Below are 18675 nucleotides of genomic sequence, written 5' to 3' on the forward strand. Positions count from 1 at the left end.
ACAGAGGCAGTCACGTGTGGTGGCTCTGGCATGGAGTCGCAGTATCGATTTCTAAGCAACATCCAGTTGACAACGAAAATGCAAGTGGTCTCCTGGGCGTGTCTGTTCACGCAGCAGTTTATTCTTACAATAGGCTGATAGATATCTCAGCAGGATGTTGCCATCTGCCTGCCACTGTAGGCTGTCATCCTTCATCATCATCCGCGATGCTCGGGTCTTGTGCCATCCAAGTTCAAGACATGCCCTCAAGCTTAGATCCACCCCTGCTTCTCTCACTGTCCAACTGTTGGCGGGGCCCAATCCAATCCATCAAGCGCCCCCCTCTGACATGCAAGTAGCTCGCCAATCAAATAAAACGCTCCAGCCGACCGTTTCTCATTTCTTTGTACAAGATTCTGTAGAAAGACGCTCTCAGTGAAGGCCAAGATCACCAGGGCGATTGGCCAACCATCGCTGCGTCTTCGTCACCTGTCCTCTCCCACCGCCTTCTCGTTCGCAGGCTCTTCTGCTGATGTGACTACCTGTGGCGTGCTCGAGCTGTCGACTGTCTTGTCCTCGACAATCTCAACAACAGGCGTAAACTGGGGATCGTTCGTCTTGGTACCAGGGTCCTGGCTACCGCGGCGCATGGCTCCCGTGTCCTGATGCGACGAAAGCGTGGGAGTATTTGCCTGGCTTCCACCTCGTTGCCCATGATAGTGTACGACTTGCGGCGGTGGTTGTCCCGCTTGAATTCCGAGTTGCTGCGTAGGGTATGGGTCGAGGTCTTTGCTCGACGTTGAGAAGGTCGAAACGACGGGTTGATGATATCCGTTGGCTGGCGCAGTGGTCGTGGTCGCGGGAGGCTGTTGCTGTTCGTATGTGGTGGTGTGATCTGCTTGCGTCGGTGTGCCTGAGTCGTGAGGCGATACAGGTCCCTCTCCAAGGTTGCCGGTCAGACTGTTCATCCCACCTTCAATATCTCGCAGAAGACGCACATACTCCTCCGGAACAAGTCCACTTTCTCTGGTCTTGGGGTCCTCGGCTACCAGCCAACCCTGGCCATGGCGGTATGACACCCAAATGATCTGGCCCTCCACCAGCGGCAGTTCATTTTCATTCTCCCGTTCAAAGTCAAACAAGGCTACAGCTTTGCCGTGCATCTCCTCGTCCGGTGACGTGATGGTAAATTGGTAGTCTCTGGAGTACCGGGACTGATCTTCTTCACGGAAACCAGGCGAAGACGCAGAGCTTGAGGCATCCGACTCAGACCTTGGTCCCCCATGGTCAAGATACTGTCGCGGTGGCTGCTCGCCTATCTGATATGAGTGGCGAGAGTGCCGTGCCTGTGCAGCAGAGTAGGTGACATACTCGCCGCCAGGGCCGTTGGCTTCGCCCCCCTGATTCACGTAGTAACGCTCGCTACCATCACCAGCTGTGCCCATGAAATAACCCCGCTCTCTGTCATAGTTGGCAGGGTTCGCCATGGAAGCACCGCCGTTATGGCGCCCATGGCCAAGGGCAGCATGCGAGGACTTGTGCTTGCGATGCCGTGAGCTCACAACAGGGCTCTGCAGGTCTTCATCTTCGCTCCAGGGTGGACCATCACCGAATTGTATCGGAGGCAAGTCGTTGCCACGACCAAAACCATCGGGCTGCCAGCCACCTGTCTCCCAGCTCATCTTGGAGTCCCAGGTAGCGGGCGGGTCCGAGAGTCGTCGAGATTCGCTCATGGGCGTGCTCAGACCGGAGGCGGGATGGGAAGGCTCGGGAAGGGGTCCATAGTGCATGGACTGCACAACCGGATAGGCGAAATCGCGCACAAGGGTGTATGGGAGGCTCGATGGAAACATGGGAAATATATGAGAGGGCGGTCGCGATCGAGAGGGGATGGACCCGGTGGAGTATTGAGACAATCGATTCTTGGAGGCGTGGGAGAGCGGTCTCGGAAGCGTAGAATGGCGGTTTGGTGGAGAGGTGACGAGAGGCGGAAGCGGAGGATGGTTCGGATTCGAGGCCGGAGAGGCTGCCGGAGGGGACGTCGCTGGCGAGGGGGTTTGCGACATGGTGGTGGCCATGATTGAAGAGAGGTGGTCGTTGTCGACGAGAGCGCCGCCAAAGGAGACAGCAGCAAGGCTCCGTGGCCGAGCGACACTAGCCGGTAAACTTGTCAGGAGCCAACGTCGAGCAAGCGGCCTGGTAGTCCCACGGCGGTTTGGTGGTTTCTGTTTGGTATGCCACTTGGTGGGGGCGACCCAAACCAAGTTCGAGCACTGGGGCAGAGACGGGGCGTCGCACTTGTCGGCCGAATCTGGGGCGCAATCGCACAAGTTGAATAGACCGCAATGATGTGTGAGCAGACGAGAAGTCGAAGGGGAAAGCGCCACGACAAAGCGCTTCGGCCGCCTGGCCTGTCTCTGGAGAAGTGAGAGGTTGGCGAGTAGCCCTAACGAGGCTGGCAAGGGAATTATGAGGGAAGCAACAACCTTCCAGGCGTTGCGAATGGGCCAGCAGTCGCAGGCAGTGCTAGAAGATGACGGAGGTCAAAGGAGTGTGGAGAAGGTTAAGATCAAAGTCCATGTAAGGGTGTCGTCAGGTGAGTTGATCTCAGCGAGTGGCTCAGACAATGTGCGGTGTTGGAGGACGAGGCCGGGTGGTTCAACTGATGATGGTGGAGGAGATCGAGGTGGAGGTGGTGGAAGAGAGGAGTCAAAGACACAAGACAACCCACTCAGATAACCAGTGGTTGCTGCCCTGGAGCGAGACGCTGGTCGCTGGCACGATTGAGAAGGGGAGTGAGGGGGGGTTGTTTATGGGTGGTAAGGTAGCGTGGGGTGGGCCGGTGGGAGCCTACCTTACCTAGGTACCTACCAACCTGGGTGCCTAGGTAAGTATGATGGTACACTCAGGAAGTACTACCAGGTAGCCACCTCCTTCCCTCCCGAGGCAAGTACCTACCTAATTGACCAGGTTGCCTACTCCTGAGGGCAACAAAGATGCTGACGGCGGGAGCTGCCGGTCCTGTAAGGGATGCCTGCTTTGCTTGCGCACTCTTCCGCGCTTCGTCTTCTGAGCCCCCCCCGCCCCCCCGCCTTGGGTAAGAAGTCTACCTCGTCTATCCTACCTCAGCCCACCTCATGGCTAGCGAGGGCCTGTCAACCACAGTCATGACCGTTCCTCTGCTGCCTCAGTACCTAGACGAGGGTACATGCATTCTGTTGATGTGTCTTGTACTAACCATAGGTCGTCCACCACAAACCTATGCTGCCTGTTCCGCGCAGAATGTCTTTGGAACCAGAGCTGTACCTAAGCGCGTCCGGTCACGCAGAACTCTTACTGGCCCATCTGAGCCGCCCGGCACTCTGTGTGTGCCCAACCGCCCATGAATATGTGTAGCTCCGCCATGGAAATCGGACGATGCTCACCCCCAGCCATCCATCATCTTCTATTTCTGCCCCTCCTCTTGCCTCTCAGCTCATCTACGGCGCACGGTTCGCCATGGGCACAATTTCTCTCTCAAAGCTAGAAACATCGAGGAACACTCGCCATATACCAGTGAACCGGGCGACGACAAAGGAACTAGTTGGTTTTGACTTGCGCCTATATCTTGACCCTTGGGTCAAAGGGAACCTTGCTAAGCAAACCCAGGCCAGATTCTCTCGGCCATTGACCAGAGGATGGCCTCGGGAGCTTGAGCAGAACTCCAGCACGCAAAAGACGGCGCATGGTCCGCCCACAGTGCCGCATGGGGTGCCAAAAGTCCCCTGCGCGAATCACATGGTTCTAACTACGAATCCTGCCAATGTCGGGTCAACTTGCTGGTGGAGAGCAATCAGCGGATCCCTGCATTGCGACTTGACATCAGCTTCCTGCTCTTGTTGCTCCGCCATGTCGCCTGGCCTGCCCTGCGTGGCAGCAAAGTGCTGCGGTGAGGTACAGGTTTCTTCGCCCCGGAGCACTTTCCGCTGCAGTATTTCGGTTTCCGCTGTTCGCACAAGTGTTTGGTGCTACTTGATGTCCTGCCGTGCTTAGGTACACTGGAAGAATAGGCGCTGAAAGCATCACGAGGCCAAGAAACGCCAGCAGCTCTTGAATTCCCCTCCAGCCAGCCTTCTTTGCTTTTTCGAAAGTCAGCTACTAGCATACTGTGCTTCTGGAAGCAGAAAACATGACCCACTAACGTGGTGGGCCGATCGACAACACCAGGCCTTCATGCTGGACTTGAACGTGGTCACGAACGGTTACCATGGCTTTAAATATCAAGCCGAGTATAGGGTTACAAGGTAAATGTGGTGACTTCGCAAGCCTTACGTACCGGTCACTCCGAAACATGGGCTGGTCTGAAAGTGATTCGAAGGCAGAGATCGATCTTCAGAAGACACGATTAACGAGAGCCAAGTTGTGCCTCTCAGGCAAAGCTTTCTTGTTTTTATGACAAAGATGCAATGTGATGGTTCAAAGAAGCTACTTGTGTACCTCGTCGAGGGACATCGTGAATCTATTTTAGGAGGCTGACCTGGATCCGCCAGATCAGTAGCTCTGATTGGCTTCTTCGAGCGACCATTGGTTTCAGGTTGTCTGCAAGCAAAAGCCCGTTAGGCATTGGCAATCAAAGACCGCCAGCCAGCATTTCGTGTATGCTTTTATGGTGGGGGTTGCACTCAGTGTGATGACCTAAGCGAACCGCTCTGGAAGGGAAGAAAAGCACATCAGATTCAAGCGAGAATTAACCGAAACCGGATCACGCTATGCACACCTCGTCACCGACCCAACGCAACATCCACACTATCCCGGCAACAAAATTCAACTCTCGGTCTCCTCTCTCCCCCAACTCAATCCTGTGCATCGCCAGACGCTTCGCGTAGTGAAGCTCGCTGCAATAATCGTAACACATCCTTTATGGCACGACGTTCGCAGTGGAGGTAATTGAATCAGGTATGATGAAACCCCATTCCCGAAAAACACCAATCCCCTCTCGAGCTTTCGTGATGAATTTCTTTATTGGAGCTGTCTGAACCTCGTGTTGACACACTATTACCTTACGCTAAAACCTCTGAATTATGCTCAATTGCGCTCTTTCCTCTTACCTGATACCACGTTTTTCGCGCGACGTTGCTGACTCGAACGTATCAGATTTCTCGTGCTGCCCGTGATTCGCAGCGTACGACGGTACCCTCACGACCCCGAGAGTGTCTGTTGAACTCTTCAAACATCAAAGCATGGAGACAACAAACGGCACAGCGCAGACCGTTGCGCCAAGTGGCAATGGTGAACAGACGCCCGAATCCGGAGGATTCAAGCTGAAGTTCTGCACGGTCTGCGCCAGTAATCAAAACAGGTATGCTGCCCTCACCTAATACATACAGAAGGCTGTCTTGCTAATTCTATCAAGATCTATGGTGTCCCACCTCCGCCTTGCCGAGGCTAATTACCCCGTGATATCATTTGGCACCGGTTCTCTTGTGCGCCTGCCTGGACCATCCATCACTCAGCCTAATGTGTACCACTTCAACAAGACATCCTACGACAGTATTTACCGGGAGCTTCAGTCCAAGGACCCCAAGCTGTACGTGCAAAATGGTGTACTCAACATGGTTGACCGCAATCGCAACGTCAAGTGGGGTCCTGAACGATGGCAAGACTGGCAGGTCGGCATGCCGCGTCTTGACAAGCCCGATGACCGTGGCAGCCAGGGTGTAGAGGGCGGCATCGTCGACATTGTCATCACGTGTGAAGAGAGGTGTTGGGATGCTGTCATTGACGACCTCATGGCGCGCGGGGCACCTATGAATCGCCCGGTACATGTCATCAACGTTGACATCAAGGACAACCATGAGGAGGCTAGCGTTGGCGGCCGCGCCATCCTAGACCTGGCCAACACGCTGAACGCTGCCGCCACGGAGGCACGACAGTCTGCCGGTGCGGCCAGTTTTGACAGTGGCAGCGCCGGCGCCCGGGCTAGCTTTGACGAGCAGGTGCCTGATATCCTGGCCGCTTGGCAGGACCGCTGGCCGCATTTGCCTGCGCTGTGGACGCTGGCATGGTTTTAGAGCTGCATGATTCTGCTTCTTTTGTGTGATACGAGCGCGGCGTTACGGGAGGTTGGGATTCGGTCGGAATGAGATAAGCGGGTAAACACATCATGATACCAGGGTTTATTTGTGATAGATGGTTGGCTCGAACACAAGCGGTCAGTCATCGTGTATACGCAGATCACCATCATCAAACGACGATAGGAAAAAATCGTCGTGAAGACATTGTGCTACTGTCTTACACAAAAATACTTCGTATCGCGGCTTGGATACAAGGCGGGCTCGCACCCTACACTGGCCTCACAGACCGGTCGCGCTCGCCAGTCGGAATCACCAAGACCCGTAGACCAATGACCACACATGCCGGCCTCATAATCTTCGTCTGGGTGGTCCCTTCTCCCGCCAACCAATTGGCCAGGCAGCACTGGACTTCGCCGCCTCGTGGAGCTTTACGCACCCCTGCTGCCCATCTCCACGATTCCGTCACTCGAGTGCAAGGAATCCAGGTTGGCCGCCTTGCGCTTCTTTTTCGATTCGAGATCTCCAACGTACCACACGATGAAGATGGCCATAACGGCGGCCATCAGCAGCGCGTCAAATATGTAAAGGTAGACCTCGTGGGTGATGAGGTATCCGTCGTTACCCTGGATGTACTCGATGACACGGAAGATGCTACGCACGAGGATGATGGCGCTGGTTCCATACAGCACGTACAAGTGCCTCTTCCACGGCAGACGACCCTCGATCGAGACGGGCGTGGGGCTCCTCGTCAGACGGTATTGGAACAGCACCGATGTGCAGACGAAGAAGCCAAAGACGACGATCTGGACGAACAGACCACCAATTATAACTTTCTCGCCGAGCTTGAAGAGGTCGTAGTCCCCGGCAGCAGAGAGGCCGGCGCCGCTGGCTTGGACTGTGAAGGCGATGACGTCGCCAACAACGAAGATGCGGGTGACCCAGTTGACGGGAATGAGCGAGAGGTGCTCGGCACGGCAGGTACGAATGAGGCGTCCAAGAATCATGTAGATAGAGGCGGCGAAGAGAGCCGGGGCCACGAGGATAAAAGTGCCCTGGATGGCGAAGGCCATGACACTTTCAGGGTCGAAGTGACCCCAAATTCGGAATGCATAGCCAACTACTTGAACTATAGATTGAACACAAATTAGTTAAGTCATGCGGATAATTTTCTTGCTGGTCATCAACGCTTTCTATGCGTGCAAAAGAGCGATGAGGACAGGTCCCGTGTCGGGGAGGGGTTAATCTGGGCTGAACTTACATAGACCGCCAACCGTGAATGCAGTGAAATAATAAGCTTTAGCCCGAAGCAGACGCCATACATGCAGTGCTGTCAGAATAGCAAAGACAACTGTCGATGTGATGCTAGCAGCAAGCGCAGGCTCATAATAGTACAGAACAAAATCGATCTCTTTGCCGCCGGCGCCACTTGTTTGATCGTTGTCGGACATGATGGATGGTGGAAAGAACGCCTAGAAACCTGCGGGACTTGCGAAGACCATGAACGAAAGTGCGAGTCGTCCAGCACTTCGTGGGCCACGTTTGGTCAAGTAGTTCAATCACAGGGAAACAAAACACCCACCACCCTGCCGGGTAAGTTCCTTAAATATCATCCGCCATGACGAAAAGCCCACCAGCTTATTCTGCCAGCGACTGGTGGATGCAGAAGTACGATCGCTCGCGTCTTCGCAAATCTCGGGTCAGCCCCGAACCCGACACATACGAAGCCGCGGGTTCGGATCGCCCCACCATCCTCAAGCCTGCTAGATAAGCGTAACTTGGCGGAATCTCGTAGTGACGATACCCTTTGATGCAACAAATAGCTAAGTCTACCCAAGATGCGATCCAACATTTGATAAAACACGCAATGGACGTATGCCAGGATATCCGAAGCGTCAGACCGAAGGTCTCGGGTTCGAGAGTAGTTTCCTCGTGCTCAGCTGTGTTTCTCGGCCAGTGCGATGGGCAGACCGCAACGGCTGTGGACAGCACAAGTGTGGCTGGACAACTTTTGGCCAACTGAGTTCAATCATGGTCATGATCGAGTTGGCGAGCGATCGAAAGAGTTGAAGATATTGAGAGAAGATCCAACCTGTGGCAGAGTTGAAACTGAGATAGCCTTGCTGACGTGTAAAGACGAGATCGGGGGTGGTGAGAACGCAAAAGGGTTTCACACTTCCCAGGTTCACGGGGGCTTACGTGCATCTAGTGTCCGAACGAAATTTGGCAGACAACGTGATTGTCCTATGTGTGGGTTGTTCTCAGACCACTTCAAGCCAGTGCGTGTAGAGCGAGTGGCTGCATGGCGTGCACGATCGATCGTCAGAGTCGCCCGTGATGGCTTCGCACGACGCATCACTCTCATGGATGCACCATCGCTGCTCGAACTGCCGCATTGCAAGCGGATATTTTGATCGCTAACTATAAGCCGAGATGCCACAGCGATTGACGAGCTCTGGCGCAAGGAACGATCGAGTGCGGGCACCGGGCCCGTCAGATCCGATAAACCTTCTCGGTGCCGCGAACTAAAGAATGCGGTCTGTATCGGCAGTTTGCACGACCGCAACAAGCCACAGCCGGAGACAATGTCGGCAACATGGCCGTATCCGGATGAGCGAGAGCGATTCGGAGACCACATAGAAACTCAACGCATGTTGAGGATTGATACAGTAGCCCGTCTGCCGCCACGGCAGGGCATCAAAGCCATCGCTTCCGCCGGGCTTCCTACCCCCTTGTCAAGAAAAAAGTACGTTCAGTCTAATTAGGCGATATGGCTGACGACAGCAATCAAACGGTTGACCTGGAGATCCTACGCTCCAGCTTTCGTCAAGCCCGAAAGGGACAATCCAGACGTGGCGGAGGAACGGGGCATCGTTGGTATCCTGGCCAGCCGCAGTTGACATGTCGGCGAAGGCGGTTGACCACTGTAGAGGGATATGAGGGCGAGTCCATGGGGTTAGTAGACAAGTGATGTACATGTACAGCTCACCAGGCGTGGCGGTAGGGCGAGGCAGGGTAAATCCTGTCGCTGTGCTGCACCAGTAGGGAGGCCTTTTCTTGGCTGCTGCACTCACAGACACTGGCGCCCCTGCTTGTCTGTTAGCGCGCGCGGGAAAATCGAACGGGCCAGACCAATAGGCATGTCCTGTGCCCTGGATTTCCCCTGAACCATCGTTCCCTGCAGGCCGTCTTTTCTAAGGGGCAGAAGGCCGGAGGGCAGAAGGGGAGAGGGGGCTGGAAACTGCTCCGATGGTTGGAGGCTTCGAACTACGCTAAAGACGGTGTAGGAGGGGCATGGGAAAGGGGTATGTATACTGGTGCTCGCGCCCTCGCCACGAGTCAGAAGATCGACTGTCAGTGCAGGTTTACCCCGTCGAAGCGAGTATGCCTGTCGAGATGAATGCACAATGCTGCTGATCACGTTGGCGTTAGACTAGATGTATCGGCATTGAGGCTATGTCTGAATTGCGGTGGTGCTAAAATGACGGAAGGTCGCTGACTTGTGACAGTGACAGAGAGAGGGAGAAGCTGGAAATGGCACTGGGGAGGGCCTGGTCCCTGCCCTGGGAGGCCCTGGGAAGCATCCAGAAGGAGAAGTGACGAGGTTGAAGGGGACGAATAAGATTGGAGTAACGGGGCTGAGTACATTTGCTGTACCTGACTTCGGGTCGCCCACCATGGTACGGGCGGATAGGGGCCCGAGGATACTTATCGAGACTTGTAGCCTCATTTCCCGCGAGATCTCTGGACGTCCCCACCCGCTCTGAACCTGGCTCAAGTGGCCTCTGATTGGAGGCTTGGTCGCACTTCCCCTGTTGGACTTGGTTGACGTTTCATGCTTCACCACGCCGTCGCGGGTTCTCGAGTTCCCAGATCCATCCAGCGGCTCCGGCAACTTCTCAACTTCTTGTCTTTTCGGTCTGCCTTGGGTAGTCACTGTTTAGCATCGCGATCACGGCAGCCCAGGGCGCCGTTGCACTCCATTCTAGGAGTTGTGAGTCCCGCAGCAACGCAAATCGATATTCACCTGGGATCTTGTTATCGATTCCACCCACCCTCGATCCCCCCCAGCCACAGGCAACGAGTCGAGACGAGACATTCCGAAGTCCAGCAACCACCCTGACCAGCACTGCGACGTTCCACAACTTCGAAATCTCCTGCCCTCACGCCCTTGGTCCCAGCCTCATTCTGTTCGTCATCACCATCGATTTGTTTCATTTTTCCTCCTTTACACCGGCAACGCGTTGCGGAGCCCCTTGGCAGCTTGTACTTGACCGATCGGCACCCAAGAGGAAAAAAGCAAGGCGACACGGCAGCAACCCAACCCCAAGCCACAAGTAATTACAACCTAGCTTGCCTTTGTTCCAATCTTCCGACGCCATCTTTGACTCGCGACGAGTTCTACCTGCTTGATCCGTCGTCACGCCCACCTCCTCGACCACCCAGTATACCATGAATGGACGAAATGCGCCACTGTCCCCAGTCTCAGTAGGCGGAAGCGAATGGTCCGGCATTGACAAGTACCAATCTATGGCCGACGACGGCTTCAACCGAGGGAATCTCGTCTCTCCCCCCAATTCTGGCGGTTCGAACGGGGTCATGAATGGTGGATTCTCATCCGGTCCTCGAAGCACTGGCGGCCCCTCGCCGCCGCCTTCTATCGGCCGATCAAGCAATGGCACTAACCTATACGCGCGGAGTGAGAGTGGCAGGAGTCAACGGGAAGAGCATGTGGAGGCGGTTTTAGGACAACACTACATTGCCTTGAAGGACTACTTGAGCGGACGCGACGGAAACACAAGCAAGCCTCTGAACAAGGCCCAGGATAAGCTGTTGCGCTTGTCTGCCGTGCAGTTCCTTGAGCTCAGTACTGATGTCTTTGACGAACTGCTTAGGAGGCAAGCCCTCGCGCGCCGGCCGCCTGGCCCAAATGGTCAGGGTCCTCCTCCTTACCTCACACCCGAGCAAACATTCCACCCCAAACGCAACCAGGCGCGCCAGAAGCTCTCCTCGCTCGGCCCTCCTCGCTTCAGAGATCTGGCAACAGACGTTTATGTCGAGTTGGAAAGGAGGTATCCTCGCTTTGCAGCAGGGGACATCCCGCGTCCCGGCAGCAACATGTCGATGCGCGTACCGCCCAGCCGATCGGGCACGCCGCTGAGTGGTATGCAGAACGGCTTCCCGCCAAGAAACCAAAGCCGTATGAGACGGCCGTCCGATGCAAGTTCCATCCGCGGTGCCATGCCTCCCCAAGACCCATATGGCGTTCCTCCATCACCAGGTCTGCCCAACGGTGACTATGGCCGTCCGATGCAGAAGCAATTTCAGAGCAACACCATTGTCCCGAACAAGAGCACCATGGTGGAGGAGGATGATGACGGAAGCCCAGATAACGACGAAGATCGCGACGCTTTCGGATTGGACAAAAATGGCAACAGGACAAGTGATAAGAGCCAGCGGACTACGGAGACCTCTGAGGTAACAAACTCATGCCTTCTGCTGCACGAGTTAACTGGGAAGATACTAACAGCACAAAATAGGCTGACAAGAAAATGCTTGAGGAATATCGGAATCAGGTCAAGGATCTGACTGAACGCCTCGACATCATGGAAGAGGCAGTAAAGAGAAAAGATGATGAGCTGGCTGGCGTGCTCGATGGCGAACGGTCCCGTGCCTCGGCCAACAACATGGAAAAGCAAGAGTGGACCGATTTGCGCACAAATCTCGAAAACCAGCTTGCAGATGCTCAGGGTCTCAACGATTCATTAAGACAGGAGCTTGACCGCGCCCAAGGAGATCAGGTTCACGCTCGGAATGACTATGATCGTTTGCGAAACGAGCATGATCGCATTCAAGACGATATGGACCGCATCAGAGACGGTCACGCGAACGAGATAAGGGACCTGAGGGATCAGTTGGAGGAGATGCGTCAGAAGAGCATGAACGTCAATGTCATGCAAGCATCCACATCAAGCAATGCGCCGTCGGATCCTGAGTTGATCCAGGAGAACCAGCAGTTGCGACAAGCTCTGGAGGAGCAACAACAGGTCACTGACGAGGCTCGCAGGGAAGCCAGAGAATTCCTGCGAGAGATGAAGATGCTGTCTCAACAGAGCGGCACGACATGGGAGAAGCAGGGCGAAATGGAAAAGACCATTGAAGGGCTGGAGCAAGAAGTCCGTGATTGGAGGAATCGCTATGCTCGCACCAAGACACAGCTGCGCAATTTCAGGGCCTCGTCCCTCGGCCTCACCATCGACCAGGACGCTGGAAAATATGTTCGCGAGAAGGGCTTTACCGAAGAGAACGGACTCGTCAAGGATGTTCATGTGACAAAGTTCCAGATCTCAATCGACGAGCTCCTTCAGCGAGCACGAGCTGACGACCCGGAGAAGATCATTGATGCCATGAAGCATGTTGTTGTTAGCGTCAGGCGCATCACGAAGGACATGGCGGAATCTCCTCCCCACGACGAGACGGTTGCGCAGGAGCAGGCTAAGTTGAAGGGCAAGGTCTCGTCCACTGCAAACGCGATGATCACGGCGTCGAAGAACTTTGCAGCTTCCGCCGGTATCTCACCCGTATCTCTACTCGATGCCGCAGCTTCCCATCTAGTCGCCGCAGTCGTTGACCTTCTGCGGACCGTCAAGATCCGAGCTACCCCTGCCGGCGAGCTCGAGGATGATGACGACGGCACCATCACGCCTGTTGATTCGACTGGATTTTTCTCTCCCCGCACCAATTCGATGCAGCAACCCATCTCTGCTCAAGATCTTCCGCCGCCGCCTCCTTTCCAAGGCTTGGGTGCGAACCGTGCTAGCGTCGACTCATCTGCCTACAGCCCTGTCAGCTCTCCCCGCCAGTCTGCTGATCCGTATGGCCGCCGGCCCATTTCTCGTGGAGCCAATGGCATGGGCAACGGCATGGGCTATATGGGAATGAACAAGGCACAACCACCAGCGCCAGCCAACAACTACGGTGGCCAGTCTGATAGCCGCTACGAGGATCTGAAAATCTACCTGGAGGACCAGACAGCTATTCTTGTCCAGAACATCCAGAACTTGGTCGGGTCTATTCGAAGCGACGCCACTATCTCCCAAATATCGTCGGAAATCGATGGCATCACCAATGTTGTGAGCAAGGTCGTCGCCGAGACCGAGAGCACGGGCAACGGCAACTTGACGGTTCGTTTGGCAACATGCCGTGACCGCCTCCTAGAGGCCAATGACCAGGGTATCGACCTATCTTCGTCAGGAACCAACGAACGGGACTGGCGGATGTGGACGCAGACTTTGCCGCCCATCGCCTTCGAGATTGCGCGGGAGACCAAGGAGCTTGTGCAGCGGGTTGACCGACTCGTTATGAACAACGGGGCTGATGACGATTTTGCTTGAGAAGCCGTTGTCGTCCGCCGCAATAATGATTCTCGGCCAAGCTTCTCACGCCACATTAACTTGGCATACGCTTGATATCACATCAAAAGCAGCTTTTGAATCATGGGTTTCCATGCTGAAGCTCAGTACTGCTTATAAGCTCCTTGCCGCCGTAGCGGAATTTAGGATTATATACTCAGGGGGCTAAAGCCACCCCTAAGCATGGCCGCACTTGGCTCAGCCGAGTGGGCTTTCAATTCTGAGGCTCTACGTCCGCGGGGTTACACTTTTTTTATGCTTTCCATGCAGAAAGCCAGCGTTGATTTCCCATGTCGCTCGCTTCGCATCACAGGCGCAGGTACGAGCGCAGAAAGGACATTCGTTTTACGGTGGAAGGGCGGGGATGACTGGAGATGATATCCAGGGGCCAGGGACTTTGGACATGTACGCATTATGCGTGACGAGCAACTCCGGGCATGATGGAGGATGATGGAGGGAGGAAGTGCATGGCAATGGGTGGAGCTGTCTAATGTTAGTGAAGCCCCGTGAGGCATGAGCCCGGGTGTGAATGGAAGTACTGATAGATGACTACCTTGGTTGATTGGTTGTGATTTCTTGTTGGTGCAGGATCCTCTGACGACTTGTTCATACTTTACATGGCCACGGGACGAAGGCTATATCACTTCTGACATTCATTTCGTCAAGATAGAGTGTGGCTATGAGAGAGAGACCCTCCCATGCGTAACTGGCCACCCTGGTTGAGACGGCGATGTGTGGCTGGTGGCGGCGTTGAAGATGATGGCCATAAACACCATTACCAAGGAGGGCACGAGTGCAGACGGCACATGGTAGACATGTTCAAACATCAGCCAACCCCGTACGGTGAGGCTTGACGCTATTGACTCGAGCTAGGGAAGCCGCCGTGGAGTGGGCTTCAGTCCCAATGACAACAGCGGCTCAGCTGGGACACAGCAATGTAAGGTGCCTGAAGGTGTCTGCGTGAGTGTGAGTGTGTTGCACAGACGGTGTCTGGGGCAGCCGTCCGCTCGGTCGTGACCGAGTGGTATTGTCTTGTTCGCTCTCCTTTGATATCTCTTTCCCTGTATACCGCGGCACTTGCGCATATCGGACGATACACGCCAGAAATAGGCTCCAAATTCCAGTGCCTTGAGAATGGCCTTCAACAAGTATGACGCCTGGAGCACAAAGTGAAATACGGGGGGAAGGAGAGGGGGGAGTGTGTAATCATGTATGCAGCGCCAGCCTTCAGCCCTTCGTGCTTCTGCCACAGAAAAGAAAAAACACTCGTCCTCTGAGCTTTGAATCTGATGGCCACATTCAGCCCCATCGCGGCACCAACTTGCTCTTTGATGAGCTTTTGGGGGACACATAGTGCCACAACGCCAGCAGGATGTGACAATACACACTTCCTCTGCTTCACAGCACAGTAGCTGCCAATTCGCAGCGCCTCTATTGGCTCTGAAAGGCGCCCTCCGGCTGTTAATCCGCGATCTCGAACAGCCACGGTTCACGACAAGGCAGATAGCGACGCCGCTTTTTAACACGGGGTAGATCATGGCTTGGAGGACTAGTTTGTAGGGTTCTCATGAGAAAATTGCTTATCGAGCTGAGTTGTGGGAGTTGCGCCGGACCGGGTCACCTTGTGGTTTTACGAAGGCGCCTCATTATCAGCTGTCGAAGACGATGCATAGAGACAGTACATAGCATGAGCACCGCTCCAGAAGCAGCTTCAATGCCCCAGACATCTCTTGTCTCTTTATTCTGCTTTGTGATAGACACTCACGAATCCCTAGATGATCTTGGAAGGCTACTACCGCTGAGTTGTCGTCGTCTCGCTTGTCTTCTCGCAGCAACCATCAGTAGGCAAATCAAAACACAACCGAAAGCATTCAAACCCCCTCCTCGTCACTATGGCAGACTCCCACACGAGCAAGCACTCTTCCCAACGCCTTGCAGGCCGTGAGCTCATACCCGCCTATCCCCGCGGCTTCATCGCCCTGCGTGTTGTCCAGCTTGCCCTCGGCCTCATCGCCCTCGGCCTCTGCGCCTTCGGTGCCTACCTCTGGCCGATTTCGGGTAACTGCCTCATGCTCTTCGTCGCCGTCGCCACCCTCATCGTCACCGTCTGGCTCGTCGTCGCCGAGTACTCTCTACCCCGTATCTACAACTACTGGGGCGTCCTCGCCCTTGACATCTTCCTAGTCGTCTTCTGGCTCTGCGCATTCGCCCTCCTCGCCTCCCAGGCCGCCTTTGTCTTGAGCGACACCGCCTACTGCGATGTCTACGGCTGTTACTCGTCCGAGCCGACGGGTCTGTACTTTGTATTTGCCGCCTGTATGGCGGCCGCGTCTGCGATCGGCGGGTTGCAGTTGTGAGTTTCTCCTTGCATTTCGTCCTCTTCTTCTCCCCTCTTCCTTGTTTTCTAATTCCTCGTCGTGCTCCTGATGTGATGGGCTGTTGCTGAAACCTAGGACATAGCGCCCTATTTGTTACATCACTTGCTATCCACAGTACAGTGCTGCATCGTCACCGCAAAGCCGGTCTGCACTGCACCCCGCAGAACTTGCCCGGCACTCGCAACACCATCGCCGACGAAAAGAACACCATCCAGGCCGCTTACCAGCCTGTCCACACAGCCACCGCGCGCAGCGCTCCGCCATACGCGCAGCAAGACGGAACGCACAGCAGCACTCAACAGCACCAGCAAAACCAGCCTCAGGCGCATCATGGTCAGATCTACTCCCCTCAGCAGGTGTCAACACCGCTGAGCACACAGCATAACGGGGTCTTGCATGTTCATATGGACCCTCGAGAGCAGCATTCCCCTATGCCCCTGAATGCGCACGAGGTGGCCGTGCCGCAGCAGTATCGCCGCTCAGGCGCACACATAGGTGCAATGGCATAGTCGCAAGACCGGAGCGATTTCGGTCGAGGTGAGAGGTGGAAATTGAGAGACGAGGAATGGGAAGTGAGTCTTTGACGAAGGAAAAGATCTCGAATGTCGGGAGAGAGATCAAATTCTAGGGTTTATACAGGTTGTGTGTACAGTATCGGGTTCAAAGATCGAGGACCTGCCTCTTCTTTTTGCAGTCCATTATTCATGGACCCTGCCAATCTTGCTCGAGCATATGCAGATACTCACCAGCCACTCTCCATCTTTGATTGATGCTGGCGAGACCCTCTTTCGCGATTGTTGAAGCGTCCACCACCACGCTGTGCTCTTCTTGAGCCAGCCATGAGAAGTGGTTTCCAGCGGAGTACAGCGCGTCAAGTATCAAGGGACTCACACGACGAAGAATCGAGCCGCTGCTGTCGAGCAAAGCGTGGTCAGTGTCAAGTCCCAGCTCCAGACGGACTGTTGAAACCGGAGCCGGGGATGGATGTAAAAGTTGGGAAAATACATCTCGACTCAGTAGACTGATGACCTGTCGACTAGTTGTCTGCAGGCCTCGGAGTGCTCTGTGTCGTAGATTTGCCTCCTGTGTTGAGGAGGGAGGATATGGGGGTGGCCAACTGTACGTCTCCTGTAGCAACAACGTTGCAGATAGGAGTACGGCTTGCGGGGCCAAGTAAGGATTCCAGCTTGTCGAAGCCAAGAAAGGGTCAGTGTGATATGTAGGCAGCGAGTAGCCTTGCCGGCTAGCATTTGCTTCCCCGTCCACCACCGACGATGCATGCAAGAGGGTGTCCAATAATGACATAGCGGCACTAGCTAAGAGCGGCTGATCTGTGTTTTCCTGAGATGTTGGCATCAAACGAACGTGCGCTAGAACGCGAGATGCGAGCGTTGCAGCTTCGCAAAGCCGTGAGAAGGGGCTGGGATCTCCAGTAAACAGGGATGCGACTGTGCGTTGCGTGACCAACGAAGGACTGTCGTCGTCCTGCAGATAAAATCAGTACGCTTTGAACGAACCGACTTGCAGACAATATTGCGTTACATACCCATATTCGATCATTTGCTGGCAAGATTTCGTGTTCGGGCGGATCAGGAAGGATACACTTCTTCTGGTTTCCGAGGCAGACGATTCGGTCAAGAACCACAATCGCCCACCAGGTCCGTCTACGCTCTTCGAGCTCGACCCATGTTGTCTACGCACCAAGTTAGAACCCATGTCAGGGGGGATCAAGCGTTGGTTGAGCGGGGGAACGCACGGCGCTGTTGAGGAGTATCGAGCTCTCATGAACGTCGGGCAACCCTAGAAAGTCGGCATACCGAGCGCAGCCCCCTATTGTTGTCCATGCCGCAGGATAGATGCCATGACTGTACTCATAGATAGCTATGAGGACCATTGATTGTAGAACCATGATTGAGGGGATACCGCCGTGTTGAAGTGACAGAACAAATCGCTTTGCCGTCAGATAGATGTAGTGATCGGCAGCGGCGACGGAGGGTATTGGAACTGTGGTCACAAGCTTCACGGCTAGGAATAGCATCGCTAGGTCCGAACCCCCTTCCAGAAGGGAGTGGCCGTTCTGCATACGACTTTTCGAGATGATAGGCAGCCAGAGATGTATTGTAACAAAATATTCGTTGATGGCTTGCTGAATCTCGGCGGGCTCGCCTAGCTGCGCGAGAACTTCCTGTCCAGGGATCAGCATATCGACGGATTCACTCAGCCGGACTATGCTGGCCATACTCCTGACGTGCTAGCATACCTCGGGTATCTCGACTACGGGCTTTGGCACGACTCTTCTCATCCGCTTCCAAGTGGACAAGTCGAGGAAGAGACTCGCTGGAAACTGGACTGAAACGGGTGGTTGCCACGAAAAGTCGGCTTGAACATAGTTTGGGACAGCGTTGGGTGGTGGCGATCCTCCAAGACTTGCCACAGAGCCCGAGCTATTGGTATTCAGGCGAGTCTCGAGCTCTTGCAACTTCAACTGAAGAGCAGCAAAGTCTTCGGGGGTCGGAGCGGGTACGGCGTCTGTGTAGTCGCAGTGCCTGCGCATGCGTACACAGAGGCCGCACGACGGCAAGGCCTTGTCGCATTTCCGCTTCTGCCTTTTGCAAGTGCCACACGCCTGTGGTGCTCTGGTAGAAGATTGTTCTGACGAGGACTCTGATGGAAAAGATAGCGACATGATCAGGGTTGAAGAGGCGTTGTGTATGCTCGAGCAGGAGTCGTGCCTCTTGCAGGGTATGAGGCAAAGCCCAAAGTCAAGTCATAGGGCTGAGTGAGACCAGTCAAATCCGGGGGATGGGGGGGGAGGGTTTTGAGGGGCCGTCCGAACAACTCGGAAAAGCCTCGAGG

General features: G+C 54.9%; 6 protein-coding genes across 6 annotated transcripts; 3 read left to right on the forward strand and 3 right to left on the reverse strand.

Annotated features, from left to right (window-relative positions):
* Positions 1–464: 464 nt before the first annotated feature.
* Positions 465–1832, reverse strand: NBP2 (HOG (high osmolarity glycerol) pathway protein; the record flags this gene model as incomplete). Its single annotated transcript, XM_028639850.1, has 1 exon — positions 465–1832. The coding sequence occupies one exon, from the start codon at positions 1830–1832 to the stop codon at positions 465–467; it is 1368 nt and encodes a 455-aa protein (XP_028495777.1).
* A 3366-nt stretch (positions 1833–5198) lies between these two features.
* Positions 5199–6029, forward strand: SSU72 (RNA polymerase II subunit A C-terminal domain phosphatase; the record flags this gene model as incomplete). Its single annotated transcript, XM_028639851.1, has 2 exons — positions 5199–5317; positions 5372–6029. 2 exons carry the CDS (start codon positions 5199–5201, stop codon positions 6027–6029), a joined length of 777 nt encoding a protein of 258 aa, XP_028495778.1.
* A 431-nt stretch (positions 6030–6460) lies between these two features.
* On the reverse strand, positions 6461–7480 carry D7B24_005703 (uncharacterized protein; the record flags this gene model as incomplete). The annotated part of the gene is made up of 2 exons (XM_028639852.1): positions 6461–7158; positions 7291–7480. 2 exons carry the CDS (start codon positions 7478–7480, stop codon positions 6461–6463), a joined length of 888 nt encoding a protein of 295 aa, XP_028495779.1.
* A 3001-nt stretch (positions 7481–10481) lies between these two features.
* Positions 10482–13423, forward strand: SPA2 (component of the polarisome; the record flags this gene model as incomplete). Its single annotated transcript, XM_028639853.1, has 2 exons — positions 10482–11507; positions 11570–13423. The coding sequence occupies 2 exons, from the start codon at positions 10482–10484 to the stop codon at positions 13421–13423; spliced, it is 2880 nt and encodes a 959-aa protein (XP_028495780.1).
* A 1910-nt stretch (positions 13424–15333) lies between these two features.
* Positions 15334–16328, forward strand: D7B24_005705 (uncharacterized protein; the record flags this gene model as incomplete). The annotated part of the gene is made up of 2 exons (XM_028639854.1): positions 15334–15794; positions 15935–16328. The coding sequence occupies 2 exons, from the start codon at positions 15334–15336 to the stop codon at positions 16326–16328; spliced, it is 855 nt and encodes a 284-aa protein (XP_028495781.1).
* A 1208-nt stretch (positions 16329–17536) lies between these two features.
* On the reverse strand, positions 17537–18505 carry D7B24_005706 (uncharacterized protein; the record flags this gene model as incomplete). Its single annotated transcript, XM_028639855.1, has 2 exons — positions 17537–18004; positions 18080–18505. 2 exons carry the CDS (start codon positions 18503–18505, stop codon positions 17537–17539), a joined length of 894 nt encoding a protein of 297 aa, XP_028495782.1.
* Between the last annotated feature and the right edge of the window lie 170 nt (positions 18506–18675).

Source organism: Verticillium nonalfalfae (assembly GCF_003724135.2).
Source record: "Verticillium nonalfalfae strain VnAa140/NRRL 66861 chromosome Unknown scaffold_37, whole genome shotgun sequence".
Classification (NCBI taxonomy): domain Eukaryota; kingdom Fungi; phylum Ascomycota; class Sordariomycetes; order Glomerellales; family Plectosphaerellaceae; genus Verticillium; species Verticillium nonalfalfae.